At 42.1% G+C, this 18,729-nt stretch overlaps 1 protein-coding gene across 2 annotated transcripts in view; it reads right to left on the minus strand.

Moving 5' to 3' along the window:
- Positions 1-13,816, minus strand: part of LOC140713836 (ornithine decarboxylase-like) — a 30,642-nt gene extending 16,826 nt beyond the window's left edge. Inside the window, exons 1-4 of one of the 2 annotated variants that reach the window (XM_073024405.1) lie at positions 13,688-13,816; positions 9,808-9,925; positions 4,331-4,504; positions 2,187-2,359 (exon numbers count right to left, since the gene is read on the minus strand). In XM_073024405.1, coding sequence (XP_072880506.1) covers positions 2,187-2,359; positions 4,331-4,504; positions 9,808-9,906 — 446 coding nt within the window. In that variant the 5' untranslated portion in view covers positions 9,907-9,925; positions 13,688-13,816. Of the gene's footprint in view, positions 1-2,186; positions 2,360-4,330; positions 4,505-9,807; positions 9,960-13,687 lie in introns of both variants that reach the window. The other variant, XM_073024406.1, reaches the window with a different exon arrangement.
- Positions 13,817-18,729: the final 4,913 nt, after the last annotated feature.

Here is an 18,729-nt window from a genome sequence, read left to right on the forward strand (position 1 = left end):
TTTGTCACAGAATGGAACCTGTATTGTACCAGAGTGATTTGTTAATAATATTTGTGTAACATTATGCTGAATAAACCTGAATCCTTGACAAACTACAGACCAGCACATGTATTACTGGAAGAATGCCAAACACACTGAAGAAGCAGAAGGACAGAATGTACCCTTCCCTTGAACTGAGGTCTGGCTAGCTGCACTTGTGTATAAAGGAGTGACTATGCTGTCTGTTTTTTTTTTGGAGGCTGTCATCGGCACTTGTGCGGTGCTAGTCTCCCCTTGCTGCAAGGAAAATAAATGTGCTTCTGATTGATCCACTCTGTTGTTTGCTGTAGGATGTGGTGAAAAGGAGCTCACACTCTGTTCCTCAGCGCTTCCCAGACCCTTACCATTCCTATCCTGCTTTGATTTCTCACATACGAGGACTGAAATAAGATTAACAAACCTTATTAACAAAAACAAATTACACTAAAGGACTGTACTATCTTATGCTGTTCCCAATCCACTTTGAATGCTCTGAGTTACAATTAGTGTCCCTCGGTGCCACTGAGAATAAATTTCTACTAGGAGATTGAACCGCTATATCTTTCAGCAAAGAACACACTGCTGAGGTCAAGGATGTGTGCTTAGCTCACTGTTCTACTCTCCCTGCACTCATGGCTGTTTTGCTAGGCACCACTCAAACACCATCTATAAACTTGCTGATGACACAACTATTGTAGGTATAGTTTCAGATGGTGACGAAAGAGATACATCAACTAGTTGAGTGGTGTCACAACAACAATCTTGCACTCAGTGTTAATAAGATGAAGGAATTGACTGTGAACTTCAGGAATGGGGAGTCAAGGGAACACACACCAGTTCTTATCAAAGGATCAGCAGTGGAAAGGTTGAGCAATTTCAAATTCCTGCATGTCAACATCTAAGGATCTATTCTGGGCGCAACATATTGCATCTCCATCTGGTATGGGAGCAACCAAGCACTGGACCAGAAGTTCCTGCAGAGGACTGTGAGAACAGCTGAGAAGGTCATAGGCGCCTCCTGAACATCCACGGGGACATTTATCAGGAGTGATGTGTACGCAGGGTTCCACCCATCCATCCAGCATCCTCTCTGACTTTCTACCATCAAGCAGGAGATTCTGATGCATCAAAACAATAATGGTCTGGATGGGGAACAGTTTCTTCCCTCAGGCCATGAGGCTTCTGAACTCCCTGCTGCATTGCATTTGAATTCTCTCTGGCTAATCTGTTCTGTGCCTTACAATATTTATTTAACGTGCTTTAGTTTGTTTATACATGTGTAATCCATCTGTAGGTTTTATCTTAATATTCATAAGTTATTGTGTGTTATGTGTACTATTGTGCTTTACACTCTGGTTCAGAGAAATGTCTCGTTTGATGATATATAGGTATATAGTTAAATGAAATAAACTTGATTTGACTTGATGTAATCACAAAGAAGGCATGAGAGTGTCTGTATTTCATTTGGAGTAGCAGCAGACTTGGTATTTCACGAAGCTCTCTCTCAAAATTCTACATTACGTGGAGCGCGTTCTGATTGGATGTATCACCATCTGGTATGGAGGGGACCACTGCGCTGGATTGGAAAAAAGCTGCAGAGGGTTGCAAACCCAGCCAGCTCCATCATGGGCACGAACCTCCCCTGCATCAAGGACATCTTCAAAAGGTGATGCCTCAGAAAGACAGCATCCATCTTTAAGAACCCTCATCACCCAGGATGTGCTCTTACCTCAATGTTACCATCAAGGAGGAAGTACAGGAGCCTGAGGATACACACTCAATATTTTTAAAATAGTTTCTTCCCCTTCGTCGTCAGCTTTCTGAATGGGCAATGAATGGATGTACACAACCTCACTATGTATTTTTTGCTCTATAAACAGTCAGTGGTTTGGGCCAAGACCCTTCATCAGTCCTGGAAAGGAAGGGGGTACAAGCCAGAATATTTCTGCCATGAATGCTGGAGTTTTAGGGGGAACACAGGAGATAGTGTTGTAGAACAGAGAAATATGTAGAACTAGATGAAGGCCAGCACTATGGAAGGACATATGAAAAGTGAACGACAATTCAGACAGGTGTCTACAGAGAATATCAAAAGTAGATGCATATTGTCTACATTTCAGTTGAAATTATCAGCTGATTCAGACGAGAAAGAGATAATTGTCATTTACTTCGCAGTGGGATGGATCCGTGCAACTTTGAAAAGTTCATCTTTGTTATCGAATGTCATCATCTGAATCCCATTGGTGGCAGCAAATTTAATATAAGAGCTCTCCTTGCAGGGGTGTGCATAAATGATTCTCTCTGAGGGGACCCCAATATCTTGTACCATCGCAATCTCATTCTGTTGGGAAAGAAAGAGAGTTATCTTTAATATTTTTTATTTTTCTGAGTTCATTGATTGGTAAATTGTCACATATACTGAAGTTCAGTGGAAAGCTTTGTCTTGCATACTGTCCATAATTCATTAATTTCATTCTGACAATGCATTGAAGTGGTAGAAGGGTAACAACAGAATGCAGAGAACGAGTTACACAGAAAATACAGTGACAGTAACATGCATGTAGACAGTGAAGTACAAGGCAATAGATTGTGAGGTCTAGAGTCCATCTCATCTTGGTGGGATACAAGGGTGGTGAGTCTGGGGACTATATAGGGTGAACCAGAGGCAGAGATAGGCAGAACAAAGGGGCAACTATCCGACGAGGGCAGAACAGGAATCAGCCACAGAGTAAAGTAGGGAGAGCAAAATCATTTTGGCACTGGGCCACAAAACATGGGACAACATGGTAGCGTAGTGGTTAGCGTAACGTTCAATTCCTGCCAATGTCAATAAGGAGCTTATACATTCTACCTGTGACTATGTGGGTTTCCTCCCGGAACTCCAGTTTTCTCCCACATTCCAAAGACATATGGGTTAGGGTTATAAGATGTGGGCCTGCTATATTGCTGCTGGAAGCATGGTGACACTTGTGGGCTGCCCAGCACATCCTGAAGCTGTTGGTTGTTAATGCAAACAACACAGTTCACTGTATGTTTTGAAGTACAGTACTGTGCAAATGTCTTGGGCACACAGGTATAGCTAGGATGCCTAAGACTTTTGCACAGTACTGTCGAAATTTTATGTATTGCACTGTACTACTGCCATTTTTTTTAAAATCACGACGTTTGGGTGATGATAATCCTGATTGTGATATGGGTTTCAGTTGTGGATTGAGAGTGGGAAGGGGGCAGGGAGAGTGGAATCATGGTTAGGAGAAGGGGAAGGGAGAGGGGAAGGTGCGGGAAGCACTGGAGAGACATTCTGTAATGATCAATAAACGAACTGTGTAGAATCAGATGACCTTGCCTGGTGTCTCAGGGCTGGTCTGTCTGCACTCACACCGTCTCCATCCCCTGGCACTCCTTCTCTGCCACATGTTCCTGCACCTCCACCTTCACCATTCCCAGCATGCTTTGCTCCAGCCAGATTTACAAACTTGCTCTCTACTCCACTTTGACAGATACAATATTGACTATATATATATGTGCAATATACTGTATATATGACAAATAAATCTAATCTTTAATGTTAAATGTGAAGCAATGCAAGGAGACGAGGACAGCACCGTCATGCAGAGTGAGCTATGAAATGGTTCAAAAGAAAGGACGAAGCGAGAGCAAACCAGCTGTGGGGGAACAGAGGCAACGAGAAGCACGGAGAAGTGCAGAGGTGGCAGGACAACACTGAGTAGATCTGGCAAATGGGTCACGACATGTAATAGGAATATAGAGGAAACGGCACCAACAATCATTCCACGGCCAAAGTAATTTAAATCACACTTTTTCCCCATTCTGATGTTTTGTCTGACAAAAACTGAACCTCTTGACCAGATCTGCATGCTTTTATGCACTGAGTTGCTGCCACATGATTCTCTGATTAGATATTTGCATTAATGAGCAGGCATATCTAATAAAATGGCCACTGAGTGTATAGTGAGGCATTGAATTGACTTTATTACTTACATCCTTCATATACATAAAGAGTAAAAATCTTTACGTTACGTCTCCGTTTAAATGTGCAACGTGCAATTATAGTAATTTATAATCAGTTTTATATACAACAGGATAGTCAATATAACAGAAATACAGTTGCATCAGCATGAATTAAGCAGCCTGCTGGCCTGGTGGAAGAAGCTGTCCCAGAGCCTGTTGGTCCTGGCTTTTATGCTGTGGTACCATTTCCCGCAAAGTTTGGGAGATTTTCCATTGTTGCATACATTAACACATTTTAATATTTAAAGAGCATCAGTGAGCTCATTATTCCAAATCCTACCTTACTGGCACAGTCAAAGCCGATCCCTAATTGAGCAAGGGTCCAAACTATTGGTTTGCTATCATTGCATTTCACAGCATAGAAAGGTTTCACTCGAGGCAATGTCATCTTCCACTGATGGTGTTTCTTTATGACTTCACCCAAGTCGGCAACGTAGAAAGCATCTGTGTTATCCTGCAACACAAGGCATGGTGATCATACTGACTGTCATTATCCACTAATTTAACATTATTAGATTCCTTCACTTAGCCTTCTCTGCTAAATTCAATAAGTTGAGCAAAACATTGGAATGCTGTGCTGTTCATGTGTTTCGTAAAATACATAGAAAGATTTGTCAGTGCTGCTCCAGGGGGTGGGTGTTTGAACAAGAGCTGTAGGACATGGCAGATCGTGGGGTAGTTGTGGGAAAAGACGTTATTAAGACCACGTTTACAAAGGCAGGAATCAAAAGCATGGTGGCAATAATGTTCTTAGTTATGTCTATTTCAATGCACGGAGTATTGTAGGTAAGGCAGATGAGTTTACAGCATGGATAAGCAGATGGAATTATGACACTGATGTCAATGATGACTAGTGTAGAATGAAGAACACTCATTAAAAATGTGGCCACTAAACAGTATAGTTTGAGAATGAGAATAATTCATTGTAAAAGAGATAAGTTTATTTTGAATTAAAGGTCTCTTTTCTAATAAAGATTTCTTTATCTCATCATCAACATTTATCTTATTCCATAAATCAATCAAATGTTTTAGTATAGGAACAACAACACACACAAAATGCTGGTATAACACAGCAGGCCAGGCAGCATCTATAAGAGAAGCACTGTCGATGTTTCAGGCTGAGACCCTTCGTCAGGACTAACCGAAAGGAAAGATAGGAAGAGATTTGAAAGTAGTGGGGGGAGGGGGAAATGCGAAATGATAGGAGAAGACCGGAGGTGGTGGGATGAAGCTAAGAGCTGGAAAGGTGATTGGCGGAAGTGATACAGAGCTGGAGAAGGGAAAGGATCATGGGACGGGAGGCCTCAGGAGAAAGAAAGGAGGGGGGAGCACCAGAGGGAGATGGAGAACAAGCAAACAACTAAATATATCAGGGATGGGGTAAGAAGGGGAGGAGGGGCATTAACGGAAGTTAGAGAAATCAATGTTCATACCATCAGGTTGGAGGCTACCCAGCCGGTATATAAGGTGTTGTTCCTCCAACCTGAGTTTGGATTCATTTTGACAATAGAGGAGGCGATGGATAGACATATCAGAATGGGAATGGGACGTGGAATTAAAATGCGTGGCCACTGGGAGATCCTGCTTTCTCTGGCGGACCAAGCGTAGGTGTTCAGCGAAACGGTCTCCCAGTCTGCGTCGGGTTTCACCAATATATAAAAGGCCACACCGGGAGCACCGGACGCAGTATACCACACCAGCCAACTCACAGGTGAAGTGTCGCCTCACCTGGAAGGACAGTCTGGGGTCCTGAATGGTGGTGAGGGAGGAAGTGTAAGGGCAGGTGTAGCATTTGTTCCGCTTACAAGGATAAGTGCCAGGAGGGAGATCGGTGGGAAGGGATGGGGGGGACGAGTGGACAAGGGAGTCATGTAGGAGTCGATCCCTGCAAAAAGCAGAAGGGGGGGGGGAGGGAAAAATGTGTTTGGTAGTGGGATCCCATTGCAGGTGGCGGAAGTTACGGAGAATTATATGTTGGACCTGGAGGCTGGAGGGGTGGTAGGTAAGGACAAGGGGAACCCTATCCCGAGTGGGGTGGCAGGTTGATGGGGTGAGGGCAGATGTGCGGGAAATGGGAGAGATGCATTTGAGAGCAGAGTTGATTGTGGACGAAGGGAAGCGCCTTTGTTTAAAAAAGGAAGACATCTCCTTCATCCTGGAATGAAAAGCCTCATCCTGAGAGCAGATGCGGCGGAGACGGAGGAATTGTGAGAAGAAGATAGCCTTTTTGCAAGAGACAGGGTGGGAAGAGGAATAGTCCAGGTAGCTGTGAGAGTCTAGTAGAGGCTTATAGTAGATATCAGTATAGAGGCCATCTCCAGAGATGGAGAGAGAAAGAAAGATCAAGAAAGGGGAGGGAGGTGTCGGAAATGGACCAGGTAAATTTGAGGGCAGGGTGAAAGTTGGAGGCAAAGTTAATGAAGTTGACGAGTTCAGCATGCGTGCAAGAGGCAGCGCCAATGCAGTCGTCGATGTAGCGAAGGAAAAGAGGGGGATGGATACCAGTATAGCCTTGGAACATGGACTGTTCCACAAAAACAACAAAAAGGCAGGCATAACTGGGACCCATACGGGTGCCCATGGCTACACCCTTGGTTTGGAGGAAGTGGGAGGAGCCAAAGGAGAAATTATTGAGAGTAAGAACTAATTCCGCTAGATGGAGGAGAGTGGTGGTAGAGGGGAATTGGTTAGGTCTGGAATCAAAAAAAAAAAACGAAGAGCTTCGAGACCATTAGTATAGGCGATTCTTTCTTTTCCCGTATCCATGTCGATTCCCATTTATATATAAAATCTTCTGGTATATTTTCTCCTATTTTATCTAATTCTATTCTAATCCATGCCGGTTTATCTTCATCAAAAAAAGATGCAATAAATCTAAGTTGATATGCTTTGTAATAATTCTTAAAATTTGGTAATTGTAACCCTCCTGGGTCAAATTTCCATGTCAATTTTTCCAACGATATTCTTGACATCTTACCTTTCCAAAGGAATTTCCTCACACATCTATTTAACTCTTGAAAGAACTTCTGCGGTAATTATATTGATAGTGTTTGGAATAAATATTGTAATCTAGGGAATATATTCATTTTTACAGCATTGACTCTACCTATTAATGTTATTGGTAACATCATCCATTTATCAAGATCCTCTTGAATTTTTTTTAAATAATGGCAAATAATTTAGTTTTATATATATTATAACTGGTTTCAAAAGGGATTAGATATATAGGAGACTGTTTTGAAGGAGGTATATTAATGTCATTTGACCAATTAAAGAATAAATATAAAATATCAAATAACACTCTTTTCTGTTATTTCCAATTAAGGGCTTATTTAAGAGATAAACTGGGTCAAACAATGTTATTGCTGAAACCTAATGAAATAGAAACTTCAATTAATAAAGGAAAAATTTTAATCATATGACAATCTAGTCTTTGTCAATAGCAGCATTGAGTTCAAGAGTCAGGAAGTTATGTTGGATCTTTATAAAACTCTGGTTAGCCCGCATCTGAAATACTGCCTTTAATTCTGGTTGTCCATTACAGGAAGGATGTGGAGACTCTGGAGAGGTTTATCAGGATGCTGCCTATGCTATGAAGAGGGATTGGGCAAACTGGAATAGCAGAAGCTGAGGGGAGACCTGATAGGAAGTTATAAGATTATGAAGGGTGTAGATAGACAGCTTATATCCTATTCACCAAGGTCAAAAGGTTTAATTTTAGAGGGTATATATTAAAGGTGAGAGGCAGCAAGTTCAAAGGAGAGGAGCAGGGCAAATTATATTTTTTTAATATTTTTTTTTAAAACGCAGACTGGGAGTTACCTAGAGAGCGCTGCCAAGCTTGGTTGTGGAAACAAATATGATGGGAGTATTTAAGAAGCTCTCAGAGAGGCACATGCATGTACAGAGAATGGAGAGATATGGATTTGTGTAGGTAGGAAGGACTAGTTTAGTGGGCTTTTAATTATTGACAGAATTAGTTCGGCACAACATTGTCAGCCAAAAGTCCTGTTGCTGTGCCGTCCTGTTCTATGTTCTTCTGGGATTACTGTGGGTAGGTACAAGGTATATCATAGATATGATGGGCCGAAGGGCCTGCTTCGATGCTGTGTGATGCTCTCCGATTTTCACACAGAAACCACATTAGATTTCACCATTCATTCAATATCCCATAATTAAATATCAGAATAAAGTTGTTTGGTTGCTCAAGGTAACAGAGGTGATGATGTAAAGTTTGGCATTTGATGTCATTTTCCCCAATGGATGATTCAATTTATTGGTGATAACCACACTTATTTCTGAGGAAATAAATGCATTAAGCAACCCAAAGCATGTAAAAATGTCATAAGCAACATTTTATTTGTGCCCCCTCTAAATCCATAATTGAACAAGCAGTTTGCACGAGCTCGGACTAATGAATTTTTATTTCTCATTGACCGGTTCCTGTTCTGACAAATGATGTAATGATCAGCATTTGAATACCACTTGGTTTCTGTGAAAGATCTATTACATTTTTAACTGAAGCTGTAGTTTATACCTGAATGGTAAAGATTGATCTCAGGTGTTTATCTTGATGCTTTCTCCATCTGTTCTGGACAGAGGAACCTATTTTTCTAAGCAGTACTTAAAAGACATTTGTATTTATTTCCCTCCCAGTTATCACTTTGCTCTGATTACTTTGTTCCTGCAGGAAGCCTTTGCTACTCATTTTGAAATTCAGACCCATGGAAAAAATCCAAGAAGGCAATGAGGGGAGTTGGGTTCCAGTTCAGAAATGTTCCCATTATCATCAAGTTGCTGGAGTGAAAATCACTGACACAAACAAGTGACACAAGAGAGACTGTAGATGCTGGAAATCTGCAGCAATGTATGCAAAATTCAGGGAGAACTCAGCAGATCAGGCAACATCTATTGAGTCTGATGAAGGGTCTCAGCTTGAAATGTTGATTGTTCATTTGCCTCAATAGAGGCTGCCTGATCTGCTGACTTTTTCCAGCATTTTGTCTGTGTTGCTTCATACAAAGTAATAGTTTTATTTGCAGATACAGTACTGTGCAAAACTCTTAGGCACCTACTGTACATATAGCAAGGCATTTGCAAAGTACTCTCTTTGTCAACATGGAGCGGAGAGCAAGTTTGTAAATCTGGTGAGAGAAAAGAGTGTTGGGAGTGACGAGGGTGGAGTGCCGTGAGAGATGTGTGGAGGTGCAGAGAAGGAGTGCTAGGGGCGGTGGTGACGCAGGTGCGACACACCCAGCCCTGAGACACTAGGCAAGGTCATTTGATTCCAAACAAGTGGTTTATTGATCATTACTCTGGTGTTTACTCTCTGGTGCTTCCTGCTCCCTCCACCTTCCCTTCCTGTTTTCCCAACCATAATTCCCCTCTCCTTGCCCTCTTTCCACTCTCCGTCCACAATAGAGACCCATATTTAGGAGCCTAAGACTCTTGTATAGTACTGTATGTTGATGTTCTGATAAATGGATCATAGTATCAGTGAACGCCAGAAATATTTAATTTGATATTAATGAGCTCAGCCACTTTGTTACAGTAGAAGATAATTTACTTTTGTTACTAGCATTCCTTGAGGATTATTGTAACTTCAGACATTTGATATGCAAATCTTTTTTTGATATATTGTCAAGATTAGTAGTGGCAGAACTTGTTATCCTTGAATAAGCAAATGAATGACATGTACCTTCTGATTATGGCGCAATCTGAAATTTACTACCAGCATAACATCATGTCAATACTCACTGTGAGCTTTTTCTCATTGATCTTCTGGCCAATGACATCCATGGCCATGACCCCCTCCTCCAAAATGACAAAGTTGGTCTCATTAACACAGCCTTCCATTTTCAGTGTTTGCTTGGTGCTATTCCAGAATTCAACAATGGAACTAATTTAGTCTTAAATAAAAATCCAAAATATTAGAAATATCACAATAAAGATTATCAGAGGCTGGTGCAAGTGTTGTTTTCTACATAAACTTTCAGGTTAAATATTGGAATGTTTTAACAATGTCATTCAAGAGATAGAAATAGGTGCTCTTCATCAAAATGTATGACATGACAACACATTCGCAAGTAATTCTTGGGCAAGAGAATTTGATGCTATTATGGAGCATTAACAAAAAATTTAACAAAAATTGTGTGAAACTACAGTATGAAAGATAATATTTTTGTCACTGCACAAGATTCAACTGTGTATTGTTATCATCGGCAGCAAAATTTGCCACTGCTATGAATTCTCCAGTTTCAGATTAACTGTTAAAAGTCAAACAATAGAAATAGCTGCTTCTCAAGCGAATGCAAAGCCATAAGATACAGGAGCAGAATTAGACCATTTGCCCATCGAGTCTGCTCTGCTATTTCATCATGGCTGATCCATTCTCCCTTTCAACCTCAATCTCCCGTCTTCTCCCCGCACACCTTCATGCCCTGACTAATCAAGAATCGATCAACCTCTGCCTTAAATATACCCAGTGACTTGGACTCCACGGCCTCTTTTGACAACGAATTCCACATATTCACTGCTCTCTGGCTGAAGAAATTCCTCCTCATCTCTGTTTTAAAAGGACATCCCTTTAATTTGAAAGGCACGAATGCTGTCGTAGTATTCTGTAACAGGTTTGTTGCGGCCTTGCATGTTAACATTAAGCACATTTAAGTGCTCTGTTATATCCACCAGAAATGCAAGATCATGAAGTCAGTCTGGGTCATCTAACTCTGCCACTGGCTTCCCTTTCTCGTTCATAAACGGCCCAATTTCTGCACGCAATTGAAAATAATGTTTGAGCACAACCCCTCTGCTCAACCAGCGGACTTCAGTGTGGTAGGGTAGGCTGTTTCCAATATTACATTCGGACAAAAGAGTGTCAAATTGCAGATGATTAAATCCCTTTGCTTTAATAAAATTAACTGTTTTGATTACTACATCCATGACATTGTCCATTTATAGGCTCCTGCTACATATCGCCTCTTGGTGTATAATACAATGAAAATTCTAGAATTCCTGCTCTGGATTCTGTCTGAACTTTCTCTCTGAGTTTCACAACACCACCTGCCTTTTTCCCGACCGTGGACGTTGCGCCATCTGTTGCCACGCTGACAGTGTGACTGCAGTCAACCCCCTGTCTGCCCAGGCTTCGACGAGGCTGGAGAAAACCGTCGTTCGCCGTTGTGGTGTTTGTCATGGGCACCATCTCCACAAACTCCTTGGTGACGGTCAAAGATGCATCAACACCACGAATAAATATTCCCAATTGAGATACAACAGTCACGTCGGTGTTCTCATCAATTGCAATAGAGAAGGCAATAAATGACTTCACTTTGTCTTTTAGTTGACTGTTCAAATCTCCTGCAAGGTCCCCGATTCTCTCTGCCACAGTATTTCTTGACAAGCTGATATTACAAAAAGTCTGTCTCTTCTCAGGGCACACCAGCTCAGTCGCCGTCAGCATGCACACTTTGACGAATTCCCCCTCTGACGCAGCAGCTATTTTGTTGGCAATAATATAGCTGGCTTCAACAGCTCCATCATGAATCTCTCAACTTTTGGTGAACCTGATTGCTGTTTTTTTCAGAGCTGCTTCAAGCTCTTTAACCTTTTGCGTCCTGAGTTGTCCTGCTACTTGTCATATTTTTCTCCGTGTGGCGTCTCATAGTGTTGTTTGATATTGAACTCTTTAGCCACAGCCAATTGTTGCGAGCATATCAGACACACAGGTTTGCCGTTGACCTCACAGAAGAAAAAACGATCTTCCCAATTATCGTTGAATATCCGACCTTCGATGTCAACGTTTCTTGGAAAGCATTTTGAACCACAGCAGCAAACAGCGTCAGCCTTGATATGGGTGTTACTTACCTGAATACTCCGTGTTTATACCGTGTTTGCCGACGTAAGTGGGGCCTTATTAGTCTTCAGTACAGGGTGGTAAGTGCTTATGCACAGTGGGTGGTTAACTGCCACCTACTGTACGGCTGCCGTACTGATACATAATAAATAGTCATGAATGTACTTTTTTACCCCCAAATCCTCCCGCGGGCCAGATTGGACTCTTTCGCCGACCAGTAGTTTGATACCCCTGCTGTAGAACCAAAAGCTCTTACCCTGTTAAGCAGCCTCATGTTTGGCCTTTTGTCAAAGGCCATATGAAAATCCAAGTCCATAACATCCACCTTTGTCACATATATGACATGACACCATATTAATAATAAATTATTGGGCAAGAGAAAGTGAATCATACATATGACATGGCAACACATTTGGAATTAATGATTGGACAAGAGAACATGATAACCCCTTAACTATTATGGAGCTAGAAACTAAAAAAAAGAATGTCCTTTAAAAAAAAGTTGCAAATATACAGTAGTAACACACACAAACTGTCTGGAAGCGTTTCTCCCCTCCACCTTCCCTCTTCTCTATTTCTCCACTCTGGCCTCCCTCCACATCCTTCCTGTAGTGAGGCAACCAGAACTGAACACACTACTCCAAGTGGGGTCTGACCAGGGTCCTATATAGCTGCAAGATTACCTCTCGGATCCTAAATTCAATTCCATGATTGATGAAGGCCAATGCACCATATACCTTCTTAACCACAGAGTCAACCTGCACAGCTGCTTTGAGCGTCCTATGGACTTGGACCCCAAAACCCCTCTGATCCTCCACACTGCCAAGAGTCTTACCAGTTGAGCATTGGACCAGAAGTCACTACTAAGGACTGTGAGACCGGCTGAGAGGATCATGGGGGTCTCCCTACCATCTATTGGGGACATTTATCAGGAGTGCTGCATACGCAGGGCCCTTAGTATAATTAAGGATCCCACCCTTCCACCCAGCACCCTCTTTGACTTTCTACCATCAGGCAGGAGGCTCTGATGCATAAAAACAAAAATGGTCAGGATGGGAAACAGTTTCTTCCCCCAAGCCATTCAGCTTCTGAACTCCCTGTCGCATCATATTCAAAGTGTCACGGGTTAGTCTGTTCCGTACATTACAACTTTTAATATTTATGCACTTCTTAAATTGTTAAATGGGAATAAACTTGACTTCAGCTTGATCTGCAGATTTTCTCGTGTTTGTGATTGCTCACAATACTCCAGGTTTGGTTGGATTACAATCCTCAAGATCCTGCTTTTCAGCTTTCTACCTCACTCCCTATATTCTCTCTTTAGGTCCTCAACCCTTTCCCTATCAATGCCATTGGTACCTATACGTACCACAACTGCTGGCTGTTCACCCTGCCCCTTTAGAATGCTGTGAACCTGCTCCAAGATGTCCTTGACCCGGGCACATGGGAGGCAATATCAGGGCGTCTCTCACATCCACAGGATCTCCTGCTTGCCTCTCTAACTATGGAATCCCCTGTCACTACTGCACTCCACTTCCCCCCACCCCCCAGAGTGTCTGAGCCACAGAGCCAGACTCAGCCAGCCAGAGAGTTGGTCGCTGTGGCTTTCTGCTGCTCTGCACTGTAGGCATTGTGTCAGGCTACACTGTGACCCAAGAAAGCAAATACAACTCACATACACTGAAGTACAGTGAAAAGCTGTCTTGCACACCATTCAAACAGATCAATTCATTACATCAAGGTAAAACATCAACATAATTCAGAATAAAATGTAACACTTACAGAGAAAGTGCAATGAAGGTAGACAATAAACTGCAAGGTCAAAACGCTGTGGTTTGTGAGGTCAATTCCTCTATCGTACTAGGGAGCCGATCGGTAGTCTTTCAACAGCGGGATAGAAGCTGTCCTTCAGCCAAGCAGTACGTGATTTGAGGTTTTTATATCACCTAGCCGATGGGAGGGAAGAGCAGAGCAAACACCTGGGATGGGTGGAGTCTATGACTGTGGTGAACTAGATATACCTGTCTGACTGCTCCTGTGGCTCCTCCCACAGACCCCTGCTGACTGCTCCTGTGGCTCCTCCCACAGACCCCTGTATAAAGGCGACTGTGGTCTGCTGCTCTCCCTCATTTTCCCAGGATGTAGTGTTGTTCTTTCAGTCAATAAAAGCCGATATCTCACTTCCTAAGTCTCAGCGTGAGTTATTGATGGTGCATCAATGACAATGCTGGCTACTTTACTGAGGCATCGTGAAGTGCAGAAAGAGTCCACTGAGGCTTGGATTAAATCGGGGGATTTGATGCACCATCAATAACTCACGCTGAGACATCGGCTTTTATTGACTGGAAGAATAAACAACACTACATCCTGGGGAAAATGAGGGAGAGCAGCAGCCCACAGTCGCCTTTATACAGGGGTCTGTGGGAGGAGCCACAGGAGCAGTCAGACAGGTATATCTAGTTCACCACAGGATTGCTGGGTGCTGGGTGCTGCAGCTTGAAGGGCCAGAGGGGCTCATTCCACGTGGTATCTCAATAAATAAAATCTCCCTTTATGACCTTAAAATAGAAGGAAGAACATTGATGAGACAGTTGGTTTAAGGATGAAATCTTAGGGCTGTAATACTCCTTTCTTGATGCCACTGACTTCAGTGTTACCAGGTCTCACTTAATCAAATTTCTCTCACCTCTAGAATTAAGCTTTGCAGCTAGGCTGTAATAACATCTAGAGTCAAATAATCCTTGTGAGACCCATTCTGGCCACTATTTGATAGGGCATTGCTGAGTTCAAACTATTTGACAACATCAACAGTATGGTCCTTTAATGTATGAATAACTGAGACTAAACGGATGAGGTGGTAGTTAGCTGGACTAGATTTGACCCGAAACACCCCCGAAATCTCTTTTCCGTAGGCCGAAGAGCCTGTTCCTGTGTTGTGGTGCTCTATGACTATGTGAAAATAACAGAATTTAAAGTTCACTATGGTGCTCCAGGGTTCAGGACGACTGTTTAGAGTTGAGATGGTAGGCGGGCAAGGGTTAACTGTATTAAGCAACAAGGTGCACAAATTGAGATCATTGATCAAAACAATGCTTCCTCCCAAAACTGGAATTAAAATTTCTTGAGGGCTATAATTAGCTGAAAGCTAAAAGTGTGTTGCAATTAACTTTTTCTCACATTTCTCCCGGCTACTTGTCAGTTTGGAAAAACTTTTATTTTCATGGAAATATATTTCGGAACAGAAGACTTGGTTACTCCATCCAGGTTGTCAACCTTTAGTAATACCCCAGGGCTTTACATGGAATAGTTACAAGCATGTCTCAAATCTATGTTTACAATTAGAATGGAGAATTGTGGTGAGGCAGAAAAAGAAATCTCTCCAAACAGCGATACAGCCGAAGTAGTTTAGGAACCAGGCCAGATTCCCAAACTTTCCATGCCTGCATAATAGGTAATATACTTACGGTAGGAATAACAGTTGAAAAACTGGTTGATTAGACATAACTTACCATGCACGAAATCATGCTGACTATCCTTAATCAGTCCACGTCCATCCAAATACTTGAATATCCAGCGCCTTAGAATATCTTCGAATAGCTTTCCCACTACTAACACCAGATTCAGAATCAGAATCAGAATCAGAATCAGAATTTAATCGCCAAGTACCTATGCACATACAAGGAATTTACTTCTGGCAGATGTTGTCTCTCTGCTCATAACAATAATAATGATAAATATAAATGAAAATATAGATTATACATACAGGTAGTGCAATCCAAGTAATAGTTAGCCAACAGTTAACCGGCAGTTAACTGTTCAGCAAAGTGACCGCAGAAGGGAAAAACTTCTCCAATGCCTATTAGTCTTAGACTGGAGGGATCTGAAGCGCCTACCAGACGGAAGCAGATCAAACAGTCCGTGCGCAGGATGGGAGGAGTCCTTTATGATGTTCCCCGCCCTCTTCTTCAACCTGGAAGAGTACAGGTCCACAATAGAGGCCAGGGAGACTCCAATGATGCGCTCGGCAGTCCTCACTGTGCGCTGTAGTCTGGTTCTATCCTGCTTGGTGGCGGCTCCAAACCACACAATGATGGAGGTGCACAGGACAGACTCAATGACTGCAGTGTAGAACTGCAGCAACAATTCCTGAGGCAGACTGTATTTCCTCAAGAGCCGCAGGAAATACATCCGCTGCTGGGCCTTCTTCAGGATGGAGCTGATGTTCTGCTCCCACTTCAGATCCTGAGAGATGGTGGTTCCCAGGAACCTGAAGTTCTCCATGGTGGACACAGGGCTGCTGAGGACTGTGAGTAGCCTATAATCTCCAGGTTTCTGTTTAGAGCCTTTCTTAAACAGTTCTAAACTGTTTCAATGCATTGTTAGAATGAAGTGATCAGTTTGGATCAAAGTTCAAAGTAAATTTATTATCAGAGTACATCTACACTCAGTGGCCACTTTATTAGGTACACCTGCTCGTTAATGAATTGGATTGAATTGACTTTATTCCTTACATCCTTCACATATGCTTTGACCCCAAGATCCCTTTATTCCTATCGATCCTGCTTCACCCTACTGTTCTGCACCCTCTTCACACTTCCAGTCACTTTGCTCTCCTTGATGGCACTTCTTTGCTCTGTCCATCCTTGCTCCTGGTTCATCTAGGAAGGTACGCTGTGCCTTCTCCCTTTCAGGTCTGTATCAGCTGCACATCATAGGTCGTTCAGCCCATCAATTATGCACCCTTATTCTATCAATGGCTCATTTATTATCCCTCTCAATCCCTTTCTTCTGCCTTCTCCCCGTAACCTTTGACACCATTACCAATCAACCTCCACTTTTAAGTATACCCAATGACTTGGGCTCCACAGCTATCTTAAGCAATGAATTTCAGACTCTTTGTTGCAGAAAAACATGGTTAATTTACTGAACTTAGCAGAGTAGGAAATCAATAATGTTAAATGACAGAATCTAAAGGAATATAAAAGAAAGGATGTAATGTTGAGGCTTTATAAGGCACTGGTTAGGCCTCACTTGGAGTATCATGAGCAGTTTTATCTAAGAACTGATGTGCTGACATTGGAGAGGGTTCAAAAGGGGTTCACAAAAATGATTCCAGGGTTGAAAGGCTTATCATATGAGGAGCATTTGATGGCTCTGGGCCTGTGCTCACTGGAATTCAAATGTTGAAAGATCTCGATTGAGTGGATTTGTGAGAGAATGTTTCCTATGGTTGGGGAGCCTAAGGCCAGAGGACACAGCCTCAGGATAGAGAGACATCCATTTAGAACAGAGATGAGGAGGAATTTATTGCCGCAGGTGGCCAAGTCATTGGGTATATTTAAGGCAGAAATTGAGAGATTCTTTATTAGTCAGGATCAGAATCCGGTTTAATATTACCAGCATGTTATTGAATTTGTTGACTTTGTGGCAGCAGTACAATGTAATGCATAATGTAGAAAAAAATGTGAATATTATATATGTATTAATTAAGTAGGTAGTGCTAAAATAGAAGTAAGGTAGTGTTCATGGGTTCAATGTCCATTCAGAAATTGGATGACAGAGGAACAAAATTGTTCATCCATCATTGTGTGGCTTGACACTTCTGTACCTCCTTCCTGATGGTAGCAATGAGAACAAGGAATGTCCTGGATGGTGAGGGGCACCCAAGACAGGAAGGGACATGGGGAGAATGCAGGGATTGGGGCTGAAAAGGAAATGTTTCAGCCATGATGAAATTGCAGAGCAGATTCGATGGGCCAAAAGGCCTAATTCTGCTCCTCTATCTTATGGTCTTCTGTATTTTGGTGAAATTGTTATACCTTATCTTTGAAATGTGGACAGAAATGTAATAAATAGGTAGATACTTTATTGATCCCAAAGGGAATTACAGTTATACACAGATACAGTGGCATGCAAAAGTTTGGGCACCCCGGTCAAAATTTCTGTTACTGTGAATAGTTAAGTGAGTAAAAGATTAACTGATCTCCAAAAGTCATAAAGATGAAACATTCTTTTCAACATTTTAAGCAAGATTAGTGTATTATTTTTGTTTTGTACGATTTTAGAGTGGGGGAAAAAAAAGGAGCTCCATGCAAAAGTTTGGGCACCCCAAGAGATTTGAGCTCTCAGATAACTTTTACGAAGGTCTCAGACCTTAATTAGCTTGTTAGGGCTATGGCCTGTTCACAGTCATCGTTAGGAAAGGCCAGGTGAAGCAAATTTCAAAGCTTTATAAATACACTGACTCCTCAAACCTTCTCCCAACAATCAGCAGCCGTGGGCTCCTCTAAGCAGCTGCCTAGCACTCTGAAAATTAAAATAAATGATGCTCACAAAGAAGGAGAAGGCTATAAGAAAATAGCAAAGCATTTTCAGGTAGCCATTTCTTCAGTTCGTAATGGCAGTTAACAGGAATGGTGGAGGTCAAGTTGAGGTCTGGAAGACCAAGAAAACTTTCCTAGAGAACTGCTCTTAGGATTGCTAGAAAGGCAAATCGAAACCCCCGTTTGACTGCAAAAGACCTTCAGGAAGATTTAGCAGACTCTGGCGAGGTGGTGCACTGTTCTACTGTGTATGACCTTCATGGAAGAGTCATCAGAAGAAAACCTCTCCTGCGTCCTCAGCACAAAATTCAGTGTCAGGGTGCCCAAACTTTTGCTTCAGGCCCTTCTCCTTTTTTGTTATTTTGAAACTGTAAAAGATGGAAATTAAAAAAAGTAATCTTGCTTAAAATATTGAAGAAATGTGTCATCTTTAACTTTATGCCTTTTGGAAATCAAGTCATGTTTTACTTGCTTAGCTATTCACAGTAACTAAAATTTTGA

The sequence above is a fragment of the Hemitrygon akajei genome, chromosome 20, assembly GCF_048418815.1.
Source record: "Hemitrygon akajei chromosome 20, sHemAka1.3, whole genome shotgun sequence".
In the NCBI taxonomy this organism is placed as follows: domain Eukaryota; kingdom Metazoa; phylum Chordata; class Chondrichthyes; order Myliobatiformes; family Dasyatidae; genus Hemitrygon; species Hemitrygon akajei.